General features: G+C 46.0%; 2 protein-coding genes across 2 annotated transcripts; both read right to left on the bottom strand.

Moving 5' to 3' along the window:
- Positions 1-2,062: 2,062 nt before the first annotated feature.
- CIMAP3 (ciliary microtubule associated protein 3) lies at positions 2,063-8,887 on the bottom strand. Its single transcript, XM_084611491.1, has 6 exons — positions 8,785-8,887; positions 7,956-8,098; positions 6,782-6,880; positions 5,351-5,484; positions 2,979-3,096; positions 2,063-2,403 (listed from the first exon to the last, which is right to left on the bottom strand). The coding sequence occupies exons 1-6, from the start codon at positions 8,807-8,809 to the stop codon at positions 2,335-2,337; spliced, it is 588 nt and encodes a 195-aa protein (XP_084467617.1). The 5' UTR covers positions 8,810-8,887; the 3' UTR covers positions 2,063-2,334.
- A 2,060-nt stretch (positions 8,888-10,947) lies between these two features.
- On the bottom strand, positions 10,948-15,040 carry LOC311511065 (acidic mammalian chitinase-like; the record flags this gene model as incomplete). Its single annotated transcript, XM_084611358.1, has 7 exons — positions 14,875-15,040; positions 13,838-13,962; positions 13,246-13,369; positions 12,915-13,100; positions 12,251-12,370; positions 11,987-12,128; positions 10,948-11,186 (listed from the first exon to the last, which is right to left on the bottom strand). Exons 1-7 carry the CDS (start codon positions 15,028-15,030, stop codon positions 10,948-10,950), a joined length of 1,092 nt encoding a protein of 363 aa, XP_084467484.1. The 5' UTR covers positions 15,031-15,040.
- Between the last annotated feature and the right edge of the window lie 160 nt (positions 15,041-15,200).

Here is a 15,200-nt window from a genome sequence, read left to right as displayed (position 1 = left end):
TGCACAAAGGGAACTTTAAAGGTGATGACCATGGTGAAAGAGACACTTGTGAACCATGTGCAACTCTGATGACAGATGAAAATGATGGCAGAGACAATGAAAGGGAGGCTGACTTGGGCTGGGAAGGCAGGGAGCTGCATTTACAAAAGGGGTGACCAGGAAAATAGACAGAGGAGTTGCTGCTGATGAATAGTAGGGTTGGGAGTCAAAGTGAGGATGGTTTTCCAGTCTAACTAAGAAATCCGTTCTTCCCAGGTTCACTACCGTGGTGGCCACAGCCACTGTCAGCAAAACTTTCATCAACTCTGTCATTGGGTACCTCCATCAGTATGGGTTTGATGGGATCGACCTGGACTTTGAACATGTTCTAGGGACTCCCCCCCCCGAGGACAAGTATCGCTTCACCATCTTGGTCCAGGTGAGATGCCAGTGTTTATGTGCCTAAAATAATGGGGCTCTGCCTGGCAAGGGGCCTTTGAGTGAGGTAAATATTAAATAATAATAATAATGTCATCAATCCCTAGGGTTCTGAGGAAAGATTAAAGCTAAAAGAGTGTGTAATTTTAATTCCACAAGTCCCAAAGAAATCTAACACATTGAAATAAATACATCTAACTCTCTGGAAAGCTTTCTCCATTGAGAGAATACCTGAAAGATTTTATGTAGCTGACTTGGTACGTTCACTAGCTGAGTTATTCCCCTATGACAGTGAAGGCTCTCAGTAATGTGACCTGTGCACAAAATTTCCAGGTGAATTCCTGTAACTTTACTGAAGAGTAGCAATCCCATGAATATTGTACTGCAGCTGTTGCACAAACGAAAATGTACTGAGGTCCGTGGCTTCTGAATGAATGTATGAAAACGATATAGTGACTGGCATAATGGGACTTCCCACACCATGCAAAAACATTACCTCCTTGCCCCTGATATCCTAGCATGAATTTAGAGAAATTATGCCGTCAAGAAAAACTACGCATTTCTGAGGGTGTGTAATAAGAGGAAGCACAGTTACTATGAGGACTGATAATATGTTGCTTAAGAAATATCAGCAACTGCCACTAAAGCCTCTGCGTTCAGAGCTATAACCTGCCACCTTTAGCGTGACAAGGGATTACTCTTGTATTATAATGGTTTCAGAAGGTAATACAGGCTTGGCATGGAAATTATCTATCCATCGTTGGGTTTTATGCTGCTGTCCCTCATTGTAGCATCTGAGCACCTTCCCTGTAAAATCAGGATCAATAACAAAGTCTCCAATGGACTCTATGGAATTTCTGGCACTTTTCCCTGTTTGGGGTAAAAGCTCAGCTCGGGACTGGGTTTTTGTTTCTATTTTTTTCGCTAGATTTTATTAATTGCATTTGGGGAAGGCGCAGGAGGGCTTATGGCTAGAAGGGGGTATCCGCGTTGGAGGATCATTCCAGTGGTGGAGTTACTAGTTTCAAAATCCATCTATTCTTTGAGAGACTTGCAAGCATGCAAGGGAGTGGGAAGAAAGAACACAGGAAATGGATAAGCATGTGCGTCTTCAACCCCTTCCTAACTCTTCCTCCCCCTCCCCCAAACACCTCCAGGTCATGAATTCCAGCTTGTATTGTAGATATGCCCTGGGGCAGCTTGCTTTTCTAGGGTCCTCCAATAAGCAGGACGTTGCTAGAATAAAAAAAACCCCAACCCCTTCTATTTTTTATTAACACTAAGCAGACTTTCTAGATCCACAGCTGATGACCTTCTGGCAGCATCTGTCTTCCATCACAATCTCTGTGAAAGAGCAACAAATGGTATGGGCCAGAACCTAAACGGCATTTAGGGGCCTAACTCCTATGGATTTCAATCTACGTGACGAGGATCCTCAGGCTTATGAGGTGAACATAAGCACCTGCTGCTGGCTGGAAATGCAGCACCAACACTGTTAGCCATGCCAAGTTTAGCCACTGGGCCTAATCCTCCACTACTTTGCTTATTCCTGCACATTCTGATTTGCTAGCCTTTTAAACCCACCTTGCACTACTGTCAATCACAGTGCAAGACCCAGCGCAGTAGAGAATCAAACCCACTAGCACCAAAAGTCAGACTTTTATTAAACTTCGCCCCCACACACACTGGCCACATACACTTTGACACTGGAGCATGTTCCAAACCTGACGTGTTTTTTTTAAAAAAAAAGTGAAATGACACCAATTAAGCCCTAATGGAAACACTGGTCAGTTCTCTATGAAGCAGCCTGATTTTGGAGTCCGAGTAGCATAGGAGAACTAGTTTTACACCCCGATTCTTGGTGCAGCTAAAAACAGAATTGGAAAGGAAAAGATACACTCTGATGGGTAGAACTATTCAGCTGTAGTATAAGCTCAAGTAGGCCAATCGATTCCGATGTTTCCTGAATTCTTTATCTGTAATCAGCTAAAACAGAAATAAATATGGATGGATGTAACAGCTTTTAAAAGTAGAGCACATTGTAAAACAGCGCTGAAAGAAATAGGCAAGTTTAAGAAGCTCCAGAGTGAGTCGGGAGTGCGGTTTGAACTCTGAATCTCTATCGCTTGAGTTACAGGACTAACTCTCATTAGCTGTTAGCAGTATTAGCCTCTATGTGGATTAGCATTAGAGGGAAACATGAGACATTGCCCTAGCATATTTCCTGAGGTTCTTTATATCCTTAGACTGGAACTGTCCTGTCCTAGATAACTTACAGTTTACTGTTTCAGCCCTCTCTCCAGACCCATTCTTCATAAATTAGTCCCTGCATGCCCAACCATAACTTCATTAACAGTCATGTTTCTTTCCCATTGCTTCTAAGCCTCTTGGATTTCTAGTAATTTTCCTCTCTTTCTCTATGTACAGCATGCTGCACGGGGAGAATGACATTAGTCCCTCTGGGTAACTGTACGGTTTCCTTTGTCTGATGCCTTGATCAACCAAGTCCCATCTCAAAAGTAAACAATAACTATGTGGATACCTTTACATAAATTCCATACCTCTGTTCTTAGAGTCCTCCTCTCTAGCACTGGTACTAAAGACCAATCTGGAGACCCAAACTTCATTGGCCAGGTGATTTTCTTGTGTGGCAGCTTGTCTGCTTCATAAGTTCCAGGTCTAAAGGAAGATGAACACAAAATAGATCTAATTTCTGCAACTGATTTAGACAAGGAGTTTATACTCTGCTGATTTAGAAGTGCCACGTTGATCCACGAGGAGATGTGCATGATATGGTCTTTGGTTCATCACACTGGGATTCTAAATCTTGAGTAGTCATCACATAAAAACGGCCATACTAGGTCAGACCAAAGATCCATCTAGCTCGGTATCCTGTCTTCTGACAGTGGCCAATGCCAGGTGCTTTAGAGGGAATGAACAGAGCAGGTAATCATCAAGTGATCCATCCCCTGTCGTCCACTCCCAGCTTCTGGCAAACAGAGGCTAGGGGCACCATCCCTGCCCATCCTGGCTAATAGTCATTGATGGATCTATCCTCCATTAATTTATCTAGTTCTTTTTTGAACCTTGTTATAGTCTCGGCCTTAACAACATCCTCTGGCAACGAGTTCCACAGGTTGACTGTGTGTTGTGTGGAAAAAATACTTCCTTTTTGTTTTTTTAAACCTTCTGCCTATTAATTTGATGACCCCTAGTTCTTCTGTTATGAGGAGTCAATAACACTTCCTTATTTACTTTCTCCACACCAATCATGATATTATAGACCCCTATCATATCCCCCCTTAGTCGTCTCTTTTCCAAGCTGAAAAGTCCCAGTCTTATTAATCTCTCCTCATACAGAAGCCGTTCCATACCCCTAATGATTTTTGTTGCCTTTTTTGGAACCTTTTCCAATTCCAATATATCATTTTTGAGATGCACACAGTATTCAAGATGTGGGCGTCCTATGGATTTATATGGAGGCAGTAGGATATTTTCTGTATCCCTTTCTTAATGATTCCCAACATTCTGTTCACTGTTTTGACTGCTGCTGCACATGGAGTGGATGTTTTCAGAGAACTCTCCACAATGACTCCAAGATCTCTTTCTTGAGTGGTAACAGCTAATGTAGACCCCATCATGTTATATGTATAGTTAGGATTATGTTTTCCAATGTGCATGACTTTGCATTTATCAACATTGAATTTCATCTGCCACTTTGATGCCCAGTCACCCAGTTTTGAGAGATCCCTTTGTAGCTCTTTGCAGTCTGCCCGGGACTTAACTATCTTGAGTAGTTTTGTATCATCTGCAAATTTTGCCACCTCACTGTTTCTCCCTTTTTCCAGATCATTTATGAAATCGATTAGGCACTGCTATTGGGGCAGTCTCTGGTTACATCTCTCCTCTCTGTATTTGATCCAGTCCTTCAGACTCAGGGTATGCTGCAAACATATCAAAAGATTGAAAAAAAATGAGATCCCTGCAACAAATTCATAGTGGAGAGAGGTTCATGGATGCTGATTTCTAAAGGCATGCTTCTAAACATGCTATGTGAAAAGGAGATCTGTAAAACAGACAACATAGTCTCTCTTTTTTGCTGTGAATATTTCTTGTCTTACTATGATCTAAATAATCAAAACAACAGAAATCAGACTGTTACACTACAGATTGTGACTACAAACCACAAAAGCTGACTTTGTCCACTAAAATATATCTATGCAATAGTAGCTTTAACTTTAATCTTTTTCTGTTGCATAATGTTTCTGTTTCCAGAAGTATTTTTTGGAGATCACCATAACCTTGCTATTTTTTTCCAGTCTGTTGGTGAATATGGGGCAGTTTTTTAATGTTCATGAAAATGAAGAGCTTAAGACCCTAACTGGAGCCCGATGTAGGGCAGCACTGATGCTGTGCAATTTCCTCTGTCATGCTCAATCAATGGGCTTTAACGCTAACATGTTTAGCGCCCTTGCTATTGGAGCCCTGAGCTTATCTTGAGTGGAGATTCCGTTTCACTGAATTGTGCCAAAAGATTTCCTGGTTTTGTGCTGTGGTTAAATTGAAATTTACATTCTATTTTATGAAAGCAGGATTTTGGACCTCATCCTCCACTTGTGTTAGTGACATCTTAAGTGATCACAATGTGGCATGTGTGGTAGATTCCCATCTGAAGATCGATTTTGTGCTTTTTTTGGAGCCATTTGCTTCTATCGATAAATCTGGCTGAAATTTACCCTGTCTTGGCAACATTGGAACCTCGGGGTGTAGGGTGTCTTTATACACTCCAGGTGAGATTTTCAAGGTACACAACACAGGGCAGTTAGGGCACGCAGTTGCCTACCTCCCATTTGTGCCTTTGCAATCCTATCCCTTAATGCCTAGGCTGGCTTTTACCTTGCTGCTAAAGGAGTGAGAAACAGATTTATAGTACCCAGGGAAAAACTCTCTATCCAGAGCCTTCTGCGGAAATCGTGATGACTTGACAGAAAATGGGGCGTAGGCAGGCTGGAACTTCCGGTCTTTGACCCATGCTGATTGGTGTGTTCCAGGACCAGGGGTGACGGTCTATTTATCAGGCAGCAGATTAAAAAAGAAAAGAAAAGAAAAGAAGTTAGCACTGGGGGCCTGATGCTCATTTACAGTCTAGCTGCTCTCACCATGTCAAGGGGCCTTAAAGTGCTTGCAAATGTAAATGTACGCACGCTGCCAAAGCAGTGTAAAGTGGTTGGAGTGTAAATAAGAATCAGGACAGGACAGGACCCATATATTTTAGGAAGTCTGTAATTCTGTTCTGTTTTTGGATTGCTAGAGATGCTTTGGCCGAAAAGCACAAACCTTAAAGCTGGGCAGTTTTCTTGGTGGCGTCTATGAAACTTTCCTACTAATCTTATATCGGTATGTGCCCTATCACTCCTAAAATTATTATCTTCTGGGAGCAATGAAGGGATCTGCAGGTATGTAGGGTATTTCTGTGGAAACCTGCAATTACCGAGCCTCCAAAGTTTGGTCTGTGTTTGTCCCTTTAACTGATTCAATCTATTTCTGAAGTGCCCATCATCATTGTATCTAGACACCATCTATAATTCATAAACAACATCTATTTCTGATAAACATCCTCTTGGCTGAGGAAGGTAAGAACAAAGAGCTACTTCAGCAGGTTAAGAAGTTCATGCAATGAAGGTGACAGAAGGATTCCTTGTATTTGGTTACTTTATCAGCCGTAGAGGGGATAGTTGAATACTTTCCTCACGCTTCAGCATATCAGAGTAATCTCTAATGAAATATATATATATATATATATATATATGCAACTGAGGGAGAAATTCAGCACTGGGCAGAGGATCAGCATAAGATCCATCCATTGCTTAATTTCTGTTTCTTAGGTGGAATTTAAGTGGTGCATTGAGCTAGCCTTCAGCACAAGGGTGAATTTCACCCAGAGTGAATAAATTTCTAAACTAGCAATCCTTGTAGAACTATCTTATTTTTATAGAGCTGTGACTAGTAAATGAAAAAGTATTTTTCCCCCCAAAAAATTCAGAGTAAGACTCCTTTTAGGTTTGTGTGAACCAGAGATCAGAATTGCCAAAGAGCTCAGCACCCAATGTGCACCAGGCATGTTCAGTGATTCTGAAATTTGGGCCACTTATTTAGGTGCTTAAATGGATGGAGGGATACTTTGGAAAATCTGGCCCTACCTGCTTAATTCTGTCATCAAATATCTGCAGTAGCCAGCAAAGTGAATGGAAATTTGGCATACATATCACAAGCACTTGTGATGGAATTACAGTGCATTTATTTTTTTAACCACCCACAGGAACACGCAGCAGCCTTGACGCACAGTAGAGTGTGCTTTCCTTACCTTGCAGTCTGGTGGGAAACGTAGGGATGTTCTTGCTCCCAGTACATAACCTTTGAGGCTCTCTGGTTTATGAGTCAAGGCATATATCATGCTACTCCTCTGTATGTAAAAAGCAGAAGCATGTTTAGTGCCAGTTACGATGTCATTCACGTCAGTTTATGGTTTAATGCATTTGAGCAGCTAGAGACCAACCTGTTGTTAAAGTCTCTTAACTCAAGAAAAGGCCTTTTTTCAATTGTCACTGTCACAGGTGGGATGGTCTTGTGATTAAAGCAGGAGCCAGGGAATCAGATGTGGATTCAATTCCTGGCTGTGTCACAGCCTCTGTGTATGATTCAGGGAAAGTCACTTAATTCTCTCTCTGCCTCAGCTGGAAAATGAGGGATAATAATGCCTTCTTTTGTTTCTATTGGGTACAATTCAAAATGGGACTCAGGAGTCTACCCCGTTTATGTGCTCTTGAAAAAAATTCCCCTTGTCTCTAAAGACAAAAAGAAAAAGAGTACTTGTGGCCCCTTAGAGACTAACCAATTTATTTGAGCATGAGCTTTCGTGAGCTACAGCTCACTTCATCGGATGCATACCATGGATACTGCAGCAGACTTTATATACACACAGAGATCATGAGACAATACCTCCTCCCACCCCACTGTCCTGCTGGTAATAGCTTATCTAAAGTGATCATCAAGTTGGGCCATTTCCAGCACAAATCCAGGTTTTCTCACCCTCCACCCCCCCACACACACACAAACTCACTCTCCTGCTGGTAATAGCCCATCCAAAGTGACCAACTTGATGATCACTTTAGATAAGCTATTACCAGCAGGACAGTGGGGTGGGAGGAGGTATTGTCTCATGATCTCTGTGTGTATATAAAGTCTGCTGCAGTATCCACGGTATGCATCCGATGAAGTGAGCTGTAGCTCACGAAAGCTCATGCTCAAATAAATTGGTTAGTCTCTAAGGTGCCCCAAGTACTCCTTTTCTTTTTGTGAATACAGCCTAACACGGCTGTTACTCTGAAACCTCTCTAAAGACAGTTTTCCAAGGCGGGGACTGTCTCATTGAATACATTAAATACCCCAGGCCAGGTGAGACTCAATCTTGGTTGGCGACACAAACTGGCTCTTCATCCTACTACCTTGGGATGGGAGCTCTACTGCAGAAGACTCACCTCTTCAGTGTGGTAAGTCCCGGGCCCACGATAGGGGTCCCCAAGGATGGGGACCAGCTGGTTCCCGAGTCTGTCTGGGGCATGGTGAAAGGGGAACATTTTCCTGGCTTGACATGATCCAAACGAGTTTCGCTTCTGCACCGCTACAGATGCAGGAAAGAAGAAGGGGATGGAGTTAGAACAAGCACGTGGCGACCTGGCGCCCCCCTCCCCCGCGTGGGGTGTGATTTAGCCACAGGCGGTGGCTCTGCTCAGCATCGCCTGGAGAGCCCCCCGGGGGGGGGCCCCTGGCCGGACATGGGCGAGGGACCCCCCCCCCGCAGGTGCCTGGGCTCGGTGCGGGTGGGGAAGCCCCTTCCTCCCCCCCCGAGGTGCCCGGGCCGGAGGCTGGCGGGGGTAGGGGACCCCCCCACCCCGGGAGGTGCCCGGGCCGGAGGCGGATGGGGGAGGCCCCCCCCCGGGAGGTGCCCGGGCCGGAGGCGGATGGGGGAGCCCCCCACCCCGGGAGGTGCCCGGGCCGGAGGCGGATGGGGGGGTCCCCCACCCCGGGAGGTGCCCGGGCCGGAGGCGGATGGGGGAGCCCCCCACCCCGGGAGGTGCCCGGGCCGGAGGCGGATGGGGGAGCCCCCCACCCCGGGAGGTGCCCGGGCCGGAGGCGGATGGGGGGGTCCCCCCCCCGGGAGGTGCCCGGGCCGGAGGCGGATGGGGGAGCCGCCCGGGCCGGAGGCGGATGGGGGAGCCCCCCACCCCGGGAGGTGCCCGGGCCGGAGGCGGATGGGGGAGGCCCCCCCCCCCGGGAGGTGCCCGGGCTGGGCGCAGCTCCGCTCACCGGTCAGCTCCCACCCCCAGATCATGCCGCCGGCCCGTGTGTACGGCCCGTTGCCATGGCCACGGGAGGGGGCGGGGACTCCCGGGCTCCCGGACCGGCTGCGGCCGCGCCCGCGCCCCCCGGGCTGCTCCGCGCTCCTGCCCGCGGGCGCCCAGCGCCGGGCTGCGGCCCCGCGGGGGCGCCCACTGGCCGCGGCGCCCTGCCCGCCGCAGAGCCGCCCTGCCGGGGCGCACCGCGCAGAGCAGCGATTTGCCGGCGGAGCCAAAAGACACCGGGGCACCGCGGGTGCGGGCTCTGAGCCCGGGCAAGGCTGTTTTGTGGCGGTCCTTCCGCGGACTGGCTCGCTGCGCTGGTCTCCTGCTCGCAGTGAGGCTGGAGGTGGCGGGCGGCTGCTCCGACCTGACCCATTCCTATCCCCTGGCCCCAGCCTGCAGGGTTGGGCCGAGGTTATCCAGCGAAAAGGTGTCAGCGGAGCAGCCCTGTTAGTCTGTGTCCGCACAAAGAAAAGGAGGCCCCGGGTGCATCCCATGAAGTGAGCTGTAGCTCAGGAAAGCTGGTGCTCAAATAAATTGGTTCCTCTCTAAGGTGCCACAAGTCCTCCTGTTCCTCTAGCAAAAGGGGACTCTCAGTAATAATATGCATCCAAGCCACAGAATATTCAGATGAGAAATACCACAGGGGGCCAGATCCTATCAGCACCCCGCCTTGTTTAAAAGCAGGGGTGCTGGAATAATGTGTAAAGTGGGGGGGGGGGAGGAGGAGGGGGCTGAGAGCCATTGAACCAAACTGTAAACCCTGTGTATGATGGAAATCACTTCAGGCCAGGGGGTGCAGCACCTACGTTTAAAAGCATCCCTATCCTACAGCCTCACCCCCTGGCGCACACACTGTTTTAGATGCTTTCTAGATAGATGTCTTATAACTGGCAGTAGTTAGGCAGCTGGCATGCTAAGACCACTGCCTATCATTCCGACCAATATTGTCTCATTGTTTCCCCCATCTGGCTTTGTCTCAAGCTGCTGTCTCTTGTTTTATTAGATGGTCCTCTCTCAGGTGGTGGTGGTGGGGGGGGGGGTGTGGTGGCAAGAATCGTCTTTTGGTTCTGTGTTTGTACAGCACCTAGCACAATGGGGTCCCAGTCTATGCCCAGGGGTCCTAGGTGCTATCACAATACAAAAATAATGATAAAAACAGAGCAGAATAGAATAGCAACATCTCCAGCATGTCTTTTTTTTTCCAAAGCACCAAACTAAATCTCAGTTCTTTCAAATTTTCTCATATTTTCCCCTCCCCCATGCTTAAAAATCAGTCTTAGTCTGGGTTAACTCTGCCAGCATTTTATTTCTTATCTCACCTAAGTTTGAGGCAGTAGGAGCTGCTGTCATGACTGTCAAAATGTACAGTTGGCATGAGTGGGCAGAATGCTGGATTTGGCTCCTTTTGGGAGGATTTCTTCACTTGACTTATTGGCCAGAAATTTCACTCTGTTGTTAATTTGGGTGCTGCTCCATTGCTGGGAGCAACTATAGGAGTGCTAGACAAGACTCTCGCAGCTTCTGGTGTTTTTACTGTTGTGTTTCATTCTGCTCAGCAAAGGTCTAGCTGACGGTGTGATAAAAACAATTTTAAATGGCACATTTCACACTTTGGGACACATGCATTTTTCCTTGAGCACAATATTGGTTGGTTAGTGATTAAGTCTTTGGTTTGGTATTTAGGAGCTCATTCCTGACTTTGCTATAGACCACCCTGTGTGACCTTGGGCATGTCAGTCTGTCTCTCTAAGCTCCCCAAAATGGGGATAATAAACCTTCCTTTACCTTGTCTTGTGTGCTTGTGTGTCAACTGTAAACTCTTTGGGGGCAGGGACTGTCTCTTATTGTGTGCATGTACAGTACCTACCAACACAGGGCCCCGATCTCAGTTGGTGATCCTTTAATACAAAGAATAAAATTTCTGTGCCCAGGGGCAAATTAAAAATGACACATTATCTAAAAATAAATCTAAAACAATAAAAAGTGATGCTGAAGTCACTGTCCAGCAAAACAGACAAACACATGAGGGCTTTTGCTACAGGCTTTTATTTCAGAATTTTGGTGTTTCAGTGATATGCATAAAGCTATAGGGAATTTGGATCAAATTCATCTGCTTGGAGATCCTGGTTTATGCCCAATTGCAGCAGCTGCAGCTCGTATCAAAGACCAGGCCAGTTTGGCAATGCTGCTCATAGGTGATACCATTCAGACAGTGCCAGAAAGCATTCCTGTTGTTGGCAACAGGGTAGAGGCCATTGGCTTTGCCAACACAGAACCCACTGCCACTACCAGAGCTTCCACTTCCACTTCCTCCGCTACTGGGAGCCGCTGTGATTGGAGAAATGGGCTGAGCAGGAGCGGTGCAGCCTGAAGCAGAAAATGATGTACAGATCGGTCTATAACAATCCATTATTTTATAACATGCCCAATCACTCTAGTATCTGACCATGGTTATTAGATGCAGTGCTTAGAAGCAGGCAATACCATGCACAGTCTGCTGTCTTTGAGAGGGACAGCCCCCCCCCCCCCCCCCGTGCGCTGGCTGAGCCTCATGATGACTGCATCAAACACTGGAAGAAGAAGGATCTGATTCAATTCCCACTGACAGCCATGGGAATCTTTTCATTGGCGTAAGCAGGTTTTGGATCGGGTGATCAGTGGGTACCTCCTTGATGGATTCAGAGGTTCAGACTCACCTCTGTTGTAAACCTGTTGCACGCAGTGGAAATTACTGGGCAATCAGGGCCCAGAAACGTAAAATAATCAAGCTTCAAGTAAAAGGAGATTGATCTCCAAGGGGATCCACTAGAGCAGCTGTTAATTTTTTCCAGGACACAGATCTTTAAAGGGCTGTGCCAGATGGCAGGGGCATCTATAAACTAGCTCAAGCTAGGTTAGCAACAGCCGGGAGTCCCCTTAGTAAACCAGTTCGTTTGAATCCCAGCAAATCTGGTCTCTCTAAAGAGCCGTGCTTTGACTGGAAGGTGGGATGGGGAGTCACAAAAGGAGAATTTAATGGAAGGTGAATTGTAGGCGGGGATATAAAATTGCTTCTTTTGAGAGGGTGTAGCTCAGCATTATATACACCAGTGGGCGTATTCAAATTCTCATGTACATCTGAGGAAAGGGTGCTAATTCTGGGAGCCTGTCCTGCTGGAGTCACTCACTTGTGCTCTGCAGTCCAAGAGCATTCTTCAGGGTGCTGATCAAGGGGAATTTGCCCTGGTTGCAGAACGTGCCAGTGAAGTCATCCAGGTCAATTGTCCATACCATAGCACCGCCAAAGTTGTTCTTCATTAACCACTGTGCCTGTTAAGGGCCAGGAAAGAAGCCAAGATCAGTCCAAAGCCCACAAAAAAGAGACTCAAGGAACTACAGTGATGCAGAATGGGATCCCACTGGTTTTGATAGGTCAGAGGGTCCCATCGTACCTTGATGTTGAAGCTCTTGATGTTGTCGTATCCCACCCACTCAGTGCTTTGGTATGCGTACGGGACATTTTGAGGGGTATCCCACACTTGAGTGGCTCCATTCTTCAGGAAGGTGCAGATCTAAAAACAGGGGGGTGAAACAAAACAAAATCTTCCATCACTGCTGCAACCAGATAGCCAATGGACAGAAAACGGAACAGCAGTTTTGAAGCAACAACTCTTGTACAAAACAGATTCACTTGTTTTCATCTCATACTTTATGGGTGGCCCTTGTGGGCTCCTATACTCGGGTGCCTGTTCTCTAGCACATAGTAGACAGATGTCAGCTTTTTATTGTCAGTCACTGAGGAGCTAAGCTATGAAATTTAAATTCTTGTTTCATACTCTGCTTTCAGAGGTCTGGGGCGTATGGTTCCTGAGTTTTGGTTTGGGCCTAATTCTAGCACTAACTAAGCAGAAAGAGGAAAAACAGTTAATCCATGATGGGGGTTGATTAAGTATTCATTAATATTAGATGTCACAATTGCTTTTCTGTATACTCCGTTACAATTATTCCGATAGAAGTATTTATACTCTGATTTATATGCATTGTGATGGCCTGAGATTGTTTTAACAAGCAGATATTTTTGTTCACTTGTGCACTGCAACTACATAGCCCACAAACCTCATAGTAAGCCCAGAACCCAGACTGTTTTGTGTAAGGTCCAGCAGGCCCCGGTCCTGAGGTTGGAGCGCCGACAGCAGTGTTGGATGGATTGCTCAGGATGAAGGTGTGTCCATAGGTTGGGAATCCAACAATAAGCTTCTCAGCTGGGGCACCGTTGTTCTTCCAGTAATTCATGGCATCGTCCTATAAAAACAGTCAGTGAGTTACAGACTCTGGATCACAAGTGGCAGGTAAATTCTTCCATCACTGCAGTTTTCAAGGATCAGTTCTTTGTTCTTAATTTCCTATCATTATAGGCCTTAAAGGATCTTGGTCAAGATATACTTACAATATTGAGATAGATATTGCTGCCAGTGTCAGTGGGGCCTTGAAACAGGGGGCTGTTCTCTCCAGTGTATCCCTCCCAAGAGCCATGGAAGTCATAGGTCATCACGTGAAAGTAGTCCAGATACCTGAGGAGATAAAATTACCTTCGCTATTGTCTTCATCTCGGAATGGTTCATTTCCTCATCAACAGTGGCTTTTCAAAGCCTAATCAGAAGCAGTGATATAAACAGCCCTTGTATTTTTAGTGTCTACTTTAAAGAATCTCTGTAGATAAAGGATGGATTCTGCTTTAAGTGCCAAAAGTTCACTACAGATGCTAAATTTTTCAAACTTCAGTGGCTCAAGTCAAGCACCTAAATCCATATTGGTCTGAGTTTTCAGAGGGGCCGAGCCCCAGAGCTCCCATAAGTTTTAGTGAGTGCCCAGCACCTTTGAAAATCAGGGCTTTCTTTATTTAGGTGCCTAATTTGGCAGCCAGGCTTGAGGCTTTTGAACATGAAGCTGGTTTTCACAGTGAAATATATTCGTTGTCTCGAATGTGGCCTGTGCTTTAAGCGAGGGATGAAGAGTATATCTGAAAGCATGGTACTCACTGGCCGAGCTGAGGAATCTGGTAGCCTGACTCAATGTTAGAGAGCCCTGCAGCCACAGCAGCGGTGACCAGGAGCCTGGGTTTGTTAACCTGTTTGGCTTCCTGCTCGAAGGCTTCTAGCATTTCCTAAGGCAGATTAAAAAACAACAACCCATAATTGGTTAGGAGCAGCAACACTGAACACTGGTCGCCCTTGATGTGCACCTGGTGAATTAGAAATGGCCCCATTCCCTCCTTGAGAATTCTTACTGCAATGAGTAGGGCCATTAGACTGCTCGGTTTTGTCCACCCATGTTTTGTTAATTCTGTCTGGCAATGTGAAGAAGACGGGTAACATTTTCAAAAGCGTCTAAGTGAGTTAGGCTCCTAAGTGCCAATTTCAAAAGTGACTTAGGCACTTCAGAGCCCAAGTCCCATTGATTTTTCAATGACGTTGAGACTCCTAAGGGAAGATTTTCAAAGGCACTTAGGCACCTAAAGATGCAGATAGTTGACTGGTCAGATTTTCAAAAGCACCTAAGTGGGTTAGGTGCATAATTCCCATTTAAATTAAGAGGAGTTAGGTGTCCAGTGTGCTCATGCATTTCTGAAAATCACACTAGGTACCTGTCTGAATTTTTACACACCTAGATACTTTTGAAAATTTGGGTCTAAGTGTTTAAGTCACTTTTGAAAATCGGGCTTTAGCTTCTAAGTCACTTACACACTTTTGAAATTTTCACCCCCGTCCTTAATATTCATCAGCTGTGAAATTACAAGTACTAAGGGCTCTTCCATATGATCATAAACCTACAGCTGATTTATGGTCAGATCCGCCATTCTTATCTATGCTATAGAATCCCATGGAGATTTGCTGAGCTGAATACTAATTAATGAATAAATAATTCTGCTAATATCACCGGTATTTGGTATCCTATATGCGTTTACGTTTTACATGCATCTCTGGAGCATTTGTAGTGCATTGTACAAACAATGTGACTTTTTTTCTTCTTCTTACTGAGGTTTCTGTCAGCACCGAGGAGCTGGCTTCCTCCTTACCTGAACAAGGACGGTGAAGAGGCTCTTATCCTGAGCTGGGCTGCCTCTGGAGCCAGGGTATTCCCAGTCAAAGTCTAGCCCATCAAATTCATACTGGCGCAGGAATGTGATGACAGAGCTGATGAAGGTCTGGCGAGTCTCGGGAGTGGAAACCATCGCAGCAAATCTAGGGAGAAAAAAGGGGAAGGGAGTCAGGTTGTTGCCTCACTCACTCCCTCAAATGTTCAAAATACCAGGATGCAGTCAGAGAGAAAGGGATGGGTTGGACTTACGGAGCTGTTCCAAAATTCCATCCTCCGATAGCCAAGAGGGTCTTCAGCTGTCCG

The sequence above is a fragment of the Lepidochelys olivacea genome (assembly GCF_965140295.1).
Source record: "Lepidochelys olivacea isolate rLepOli2 genome assembly, chromosome: 21".
NCBI classification, from domain to species: domain Eukaryota; kingdom Metazoa; phylum Chordata; order Testudines; family Cheloniidae; genus Lepidochelys; species Lepidochelys olivacea.
Note: the sequence above shows the minus strand (reverse complement) of the source record. Positions and strands in the feature narration are given on the sequence as shown.